Genomic DNA, 7,465 nt, shown 5'->3' with positions numbered 1-7,465 from the left:
ACATACAGTGTGTTTGCAGAGTAAAACATCTTTAAACATAGTAAATTATCTCAGGTATTGAAAGGGTTATTTTAGTCAAGCGACACACCTGGCATTGAACCTATTGTTAATTTATTTCACATAATTAAATCTAGACATTTAATCGAGTTACAGCTTGCTGCTTTCATAAAAAAACTCATGTTAGAATACCCTCTGACTTCTAGGATGAGCTCAACGTAGCACTGAAAACCTTACAGGATACTCTGGACTCCCTCATTAGACTGAAGGGAACCTCTGAAGAGATGCTCGAGCCCATTAAGGTAATCTCCACAGATGTCATCTGTTTCCTTTTCATTAAAATGAACTCAAATCCATCAAGTTGTGCTCTAACTGCCCCTCAGAATCAGGCCCTGGAGACAGAGAGGCAGATAAAGGATCTGTTTGTGGAACTCCACCAGTTCCTGTATGATGAAGAGGCAGCGAGGCTAGCTGCTCTGAAGGAGGAGGAAGAGGAGAAGATAGGGCTGATGAAGAGTACGGTGACAAAGGCTGCAGCAGGGATGATATACCTCAAAGAGACTATAACAGTCATAACACAGGAGATGACAGATGCTGAAGACATGACATTGCTCCAGGTTTGTACTGGCACAATTTACACATTACACACAAATTAAATAAAGCCAGAATAATCATTTTTGAGGAGAGGATGGGATAAAAAAATGTATTCAGCCACAATATTACACTTTCTTTGTTTTTCAGAATTTTAAAGCCACTATAGAGAGGTATGTTGAAATCCCCCACCTCTCTCTGTCTAACATTGTATTTGTTCCTCCCTCTCTCTGCTTTGGAATACTGAACAGGACAATTGTATTATTTTGTCATTTCAGAGCCCAGTGCACAGGGCAGGGTCCAGAGACAATTTCAGGGGCGCTGATTGATGTGGCCAAGCACCTCTGTAATCTCAAGTACAGAGTCTGGAAGAAAGTGCTTCTGCATGTTGAATACAGTAAGTCAATTTCAATGGTTAACAGAGATGAGATAAGGAGGTTAACTCCCACAGCATTTTAACCTGGCGGAGAGAAGCTAAAACAGTGGTGACCCAAACCCTTTTCCTGTCTCTAACCCAGTCTCTGGCCTATTTCCTCCTCTTCAGCTCCTGTGACCTTGGACCCAAACACAGCCCACCCCTGCCTCTTCCTGTCACATGACCTCACGTCCCTTCAGTACATCAGCCAGRCCCACCGTCTCCCTGACAACCCTGAGCGCTTCCACATGAGTGCAGAGGTCCTGGGCATGACCGGGCTTAGCTCAGGAAGCCACTGCTGGGTAGTGGATACAGGATGTAACAATGACTGGATTCTGGGCGTGGCCTGTACGTCTGTCACCAGGAATGTGGAGGTCCAGGCCCGGCCGGAGAACGTGGTTTGGACCATGTGTCTGCGAGACAGGGAGTACAGAGCAATGACCTCACCACCAACAGCCATGACAGTCACAGAGAAACTCAAGAGGGTCAGAGTGCAGCTGGACCGGGACAAGGGCCAAGTGTCTTTCTTTGACCCTGCTGATGACGATACACCCCTTTACTCTTTCTCACGCAAGTTCACAGAGAAAGTGTTTCTGTATTTTTATACGCAAAGCAAACACCCTCTGAGAATCCTACCTGAGAGGACGTGTGTTACAGGGCAACAGAGTGGGGCAGGACATCCTTGTACAGTTCCTGACTAATTTCTGTCAACTCACAAATAGTTTCACTTTTATTTACAGGGTAGTGTATGTCAACTATGTAATTGATACTCCATACATACAAGTTTACAGAAATGTTTCCTTTTTCATCTACTGCAGGTGACCTTCCTCAATAGTATCTGTTCTGGTTAAGAAGAATTTCAATAAGGGAACATGTTTACAATCTGTAAAATTACATAAATCATAAAAATGTGTTCAGACCTTGACACAAATTGTAGATCAGAGCCAACCAAAATCAATGCACTATTGAAAGTGCCAGAATTTTTTTGTAAATAGTTACCTTCGCCGAGAACACAATCTTACGATTTTTTCCCATCCTAGATAAAACAAATACATTTTCTTTCCATAGTCGAGTTAAATGAACTTATTCACTATTAACCAGTTATAACATGTTAACGGCTATAACATTATAAAATGATTAGCTCTAGCCACGCATTGTACACTACGTGTTCATAATCTTTTGCATCCTGGAGTAGGTTCTTGATGGGGTGGTGATTGTAGATGGTTCCGACTGATACTTCTCTTCAGTGATGATAGGGAAGGATGGACCAGTCCATTTTAAACAGCAGGGGGTCAAAATCAGAACGGTCTATGGTAAGATCATTTAATATTCCATTTGAAAATGTTAAAGCTGGGTGTCTCTGTATGAAGGCGCTCAGGGCTGTGGAATAGTCAATTTTTCAGGGGGTTGTGTATGAGTCCATGTTAAATACAGGGGTGTCAGAAGGGTCTCTGTAGGAAGGAGATGGGCGGTGAGCCCACACTGCTGGGGCTGTGGAGGTGTGACTCATACGAGCCAGGGGTCATACCCATCACCCCCTTTGTCTCCGGCATCTCCCCTCGGAGGAAGTCATCCTCATCTGCATCCGAGCACTGAGACAGAGAGAAAACAGCCAATCAAAACCACAAAAACAACCAATAGGGAGACACACAGCATCCAATCATGTGTGTGCCTGAGAGAATACAAGACTGTCTGTGTTTTACCTGTCTGACTCTCTTGGTGGTAATGGTGTCTGCTGGCTCCTCCCACACCTGGTAGAGGGGCTCGATGAGTTTACTTGACCTGGAGAGAAGAAAAACATGATCAGAAATGGAAAATTAACTCTCTTCTTAGAGTTCAGGTTGTACTATTGCCATTTCCAACCAATTTGGTTCCAACCAACTCCTGTTTTGTGCCTACTGATAAGTGGTCCCTGAGAAGGGTTCATGGGTTACCTCTTGAGCACGTAGGGGTCGAAGGGGAAGAAACTGTCCAGGGGGTTGGTGTTGGTGGACACACAGTCGCCCCCCACGGAGCTGCGGACCACGGGGAGAACATGGCGGTTGTTCCTCTCGATGATGGTGTAGCAGAACACCAACTGGTACTTTCTGTGGATGGATGGATACACGTCTGGGTCAAACAACCACTTCACATTTTTAGAAGCAGACAGAAACTAACACAGTGCCCAATTTGTAAGTCGCTCTGGATAAGAGCGTCTGCTAAATGACTTAAATGTAAATGTAATGCTGTAGCAGAGTGTAATTGATGTGTGACTGGCTAAAAGGGTGGTTGGTTGGTGTACCACTGTACCTGGTGACGGCAGCAAACATGTTGGTGACGGCAGGCAGGCAGACCTTCAGAGGGTTGAGCTGACACATCACTATCCTCTCTAGGTTCAGACCCTGCAGGTACGCCAGCCCTGGGAGGAAAACAGACATACAGTTATATAATACTGGAAACTGGTAGAGAGCCCCCCCCCCCACACAGACACACAGATTGCCAGCCCAGTGAGATAAAGAGATATATATACACACAAACCAACTGATATTTTTTTTAAAATTGTATCTGTGTAAGTATGTATTTTACACGCATGTGTAATCCCCTACCTTTCTTCATGTCACCCTCCAGGATGCTCCTGTGTCTGAAGATGAGTGTGTAGAAGACAGCCTGGCAGGCYTTGTAGAAGGGCCCGTGTAGCGTGATGTCACAGTAGGCCCGGGAGCCGGAGTCCTGGCTGTCTATGTATAGGTGGAGCCAGGGGACCAGCAGGTCCAGACACGCACACACCGTACTGCAGGACGGAGAACACAGTCAGAGAATCTTAGTTAGGGAGTTAGGAGGAACCAGAGAGTATGCTGCGTAGAACCAACCACACCCCAACATGCTCTAAGGAGCCCTTTCTGAAGCGCAAAAGTACACTTTGAATATTTAGGAGGAGAGAGGGTGTGACTCACGCGACGGGCAGGAAGTTGGCACGGGCCAGGAAGCTACCCATGTAGCCAGCGGCAGATTGGCGCAGTACTGCCGGGTGAGACAGGCTCTGCAGTAACCTCCACAGGTGTTCCAGAAACGCCTCTGCCAGAGCCTGAGTGGTCAAACACACAGCCAATCAATCGAGTTACCCACTCAACCGTTCTATAAAATGCCACTACTATAAAGCCGCACGGATGCACACTGTTGCGAGTACTGACCAGTCTGAAGCTGCAGAGGTAGAAGAGGGCGTATTGGATGTGACAGGAGGCGTGTGTAGGTAGGATAAGTTTATCAAACACACACACCAGGTCCTTGTATAGATCCTTAGTCCGCTCCACATCCAGACAACCTGCCAGAGAGAGAGTAGAGGGGGAGAGAGATGGAGGGGTGGAAGATGAGAGAGAAAGGGAGCAGAGTAAGCACTTTCTTGTCATACGTCTAGTGAGTGTGTGTGAAGACCCTGTGCTCACCGTTGACGTGGCACATGTCCTTGATGAAGGCCAGCAGCACAACCATGAGAGTGTCCAGTCTCTCAGCGACAGGGTGGACCATCACATTGGTCCCTGCTGGACTGGACTTCACTGAACACWCATCCTCATCCTGTGTGATAGAGAGAGATGAGGGAAACGTCACACCACATTAGTCGCAAAATGGAGAACTATCAAACCAGTGACTGTTGTATGTAAAACATAGCAGATCTAGTCAGTCACCATGTCAAAGAGGCCCTCCTCTTCCTSCTCTCCTTTCATCTCCTGCTGCACAGCGTTCTCCTCCACCTCCTCTATCTCTCCCCGAGGAGCACTCACCTGGAACACAACAGTTAGCACACAAAAAACACCTATTTCTCAGTSAAGAACTGGAAAGCCAAAACACACACACAGGAGCAACTGTGGCTTAACAAACACACTTACGTCCAGTTTGAGCATCCTACTGATGATGAGTTCCAGGACGTCTCGTCGTAGAGAGGGGATGTACACCGCCACCCGCAGGAGGTTATGGACATAACACTCCTGGGCAGAGAGAAAGACAACCATACTGTACAACAATCTGACAATTAAAAAAACAAACATGAGGCTACCCACCGTAGCCACTGCTTACCAGGGTTCTGGAAGATTTCTGCACAAAGGGAAAGTTTTCAATCAGAATGGGCACCAGGAAACGGCTGGTGCTGAAATGAGAAGGACGAAAAAAACATTTTGTTACCAGTTTGCATTGGGGGTCAACAATTCCCAAGGTCAGACCTGGATCTGAAAATGACCCAGCAACATGTTGTAGGATTGTCTTATGGCTACTTACGATGGGACATATCTGCCAATCAGCTGCAGGGCCTGATGACACTGATCAAAACTTCTTGGAAGGTCTTCAAATCAAGAAAGAGGAGAAAGGGTTAAAACTGTGCATAAATGAAAAAACGACTTGCCGTTTTGAACTAACATCAACGTTGAACAAGTTGGATTTGTGAACTGGGTGTCATTATACCCTTTATATTGGAATGGAACCTTTATATTGTAATGGAACGTTGATTCTGTAACGTTTGAAGTAAAAACAAATTGTAACATTGAAGTAAAACAGATTTATGAAGAGGTCTGTCAGCCTGACAAATCAGGAACCATAAGGGGTGGGACTCCTGCAGTGAAGGTCACCAGTGCTAGAGTCTCCACGCATTATCTTATCTACACCTCACCTCCCTTATCATCCTCACTCTTCAAGGACTTTAGAAGTGTGCCTAGTTTCCCTAAAAGGACGAGTGGAGCAGCCTTTTACCAACCGCATTCTCAGGTCACTATGATTTTACTGCAGTGTGTATTTCAATGAAACATTTCAGGGACCGTCCGTTGAACAATCTTTGTTTTCCATTGCAAACCATAATGAAACAGTAACACCTACTTTCATCATCATCATCCGAGTCAGAGATGTCCACTCCTCCCTCACAGATCTTCACTCTCTCTGGAAAGGAAGGCAAAAACAATACGTCTTCAAAGTAGCCATATTGAGTTATCAGAATGTCCACGCAAACAGACAGGAACTCACTGGGTATGAAGTTGGAGACCACCATCTTGAGGCAGGCCCGGAGGTAGACCGTCTGAGCAGATACCAGGTTACTGAGGAAGGCCAGATACTCCTCCACTACGGCAGGGCTTCGACCCAGCCACGGCAGCCTCTGGTACACAGAGACACAAGGGGTAGATACAGCATTAGAAAACTGATCCTGGCCTGGGCAGTACTGTCCATCTCTTGATTCAAGTGTTCCATCCTCACCAGAGCCACATAGATCAGCTGCTCATGGTCTTTGCTGAGTTGTGTCACACAATTCCGGAACTCCTGCAGCCAGTTGATGATTTGGGCATCCTGTCAAAAAAAGGAAGACATTCTATTATCATTAAGACCTCTGGAAACGTCCATGTTACACTGTACATGTAGCATAACTGCTAGTCGTGCTCATTTACCTTGATATCTGGATCTGCCAGCTGATGTTTCAACAACTCATAGTCACTGGTGTCTCCCTTGAAAAACAACCAACCAGCAGCAAATACTGTCATATGTATACCAGGTTATAACTYCATTCCAYATGAATCACARAAGTGTCTAAGGCATCCATGTTTGGCTTCACTGGATTGGAAATCTCACCTGTTTGAATTTCGCTAACGTGGCAACAACATTGCCRCCAAACCGCACCGTCTTCAAGGGGGGAGTGTTCATGAAATCTCTCCCCTCAATCTCCATGCTTTACACACAAGCGCGGGGGAGGGAATGATGGCAACAATAGCGCGAGAGTCAATTGATTGAGTGGTAAGCAAGTATTGTGAACCATAAAGCACGACAACACAATACCGTTAGAACAGCTTGCTATAAATGTGCTAGCTACCATTCGTTTGATGGTAATGCGTTTACAGAAACGTATTTGAACGGCTTCAGTCTTACCAATCAAATTAAATAGTGTTCAGATAGCTACAATTCTATTTGTAACGCAAAATGCTGTTTCGATCGTGATACAATGAAACGTGCCTTCTCCATGCCGCTAACTTCACAACAGGAAGAGAAAATGGTGACCGATTTTATTTACGGAAATGAACGGTAGATTCTTCTTCCTGTACTGGCGCCATGGTCTTCTATGGTGCATTACTGCTACCTACCGTGGCGGAGCATAGGCATATTTGATAGAACAGTTCCATCAGAACATGTCACCTTTGCCATCGCTGCCTATCTGGATTGAGCGTTATCAATCCGACTCTAATACTGCACTCCAAATTTATGGGGAGGGATTATAACATTGGGCACTGCATTTGGGCTCCCGAGTGGGCGCAGCTGTCTAAGGCGTCACTACAGTCCCTGGTTCGAATCCAGGCTGAATCACATCCGGCCGTGATTGGGAGTCCCATAGGGCGGCGCCCAATTGGCCTGGGGTAGGCCGTCATTGTAAATAAGAATTTGTTCTTAACTGACTTGCCTAGTTAAATAAATGTTACATAAAATTGCAGGGAATGTTTTTTCAAGCAGTAATGCAATAAT

General features: G+C 45.7%; 2 protein-coding genes across 2 annotated transcripts; one reads left to right on the top strand and one right to left on the bottom strand.

Moving 5' to 3' along the window:
- Nucleotides 1–187: 187 nt before the first annotated feature.
- Nucleotides 188–1,789, top strand: LOC112071148 (zinc-binding protein A33-like). The gene is made up of 5 exons (XM_024138613.2): nt 188–299; nt 381–614; nt 739–761; nt 867–985; nt 1,133–1,789. The coding sequence occupies exons 1-5, from the start codon at nt 282–284 to the stop codon at nt 1,702–1,704; spliced, it is 966 nt and encodes a 321-aa protein (XP_023994381.1). The 5' UTR covers nt 188–281; the 3' UTR covers nt 1,705–1,789.
- A 147-nt stretch (nt 1,790–1,936) lies between these two features.
- LOC112071147 (RNA polymerase I-specific transcription initiation factor RRN3) lies at nt 1,937–6,989 on the bottom strand. The gene is made up of 17 exons (XM_024138612.2): nt 6,584–6,989; nt 6,403–6,459; nt 6,215–6,304; nt 5,987–6,116; nt 5,843–5,902; nt 5,252–5,315; nt 5,054–5,123; nt 4,867–4,965; nt 4,666–4,761; nt 4,426–4,555; nt 4,174–4,304; nt 3,937–4,067; nt 3,589–3,773; nt 3,293–3,401; nt 2,938–3,090; nt 2,707–2,785; nt 1,937–2,595 (listed from the first exon to the last, which is right to left on the bottom strand). Exons 1-17 carry the CDS (start codon nt 6,677–6,679, stop codon nt 2,443–2,445), a joined length of 1,833 nt encoding a protein of 610 aa, XP_023994380.1. The 5' UTR covers nt 6,680–6,989; the 3' UTR covers nt 1,937–2,442.
- Between the last annotated feature and the right edge of the window lie 476 nt (nt 6,990–7,465).

The sequence above is a fragment of the Salvelinus sp. IW2-2015 genome, unplaced genomic scaffold, assembly GCF_002910315.2.
Source record: "Salvelinus sp. IW2-2015 unplaced genomic scaffold, ASM291031v2 Un_scaffold1532, whole genome shotgun sequence".
NCBI classification, from domain to species: domain Eukaryota; kingdom Metazoa; phylum Chordata; class Actinopteri; order Salmoniformes; family Salmonidae; genus Salvelinus; species Salvelinus sp. IW2-2015.
The sequence above is the reverse complement of the archived record's forward strand: the minus strand, read 5'-3'. Positions and strand labels throughout refer to the sequence as shown.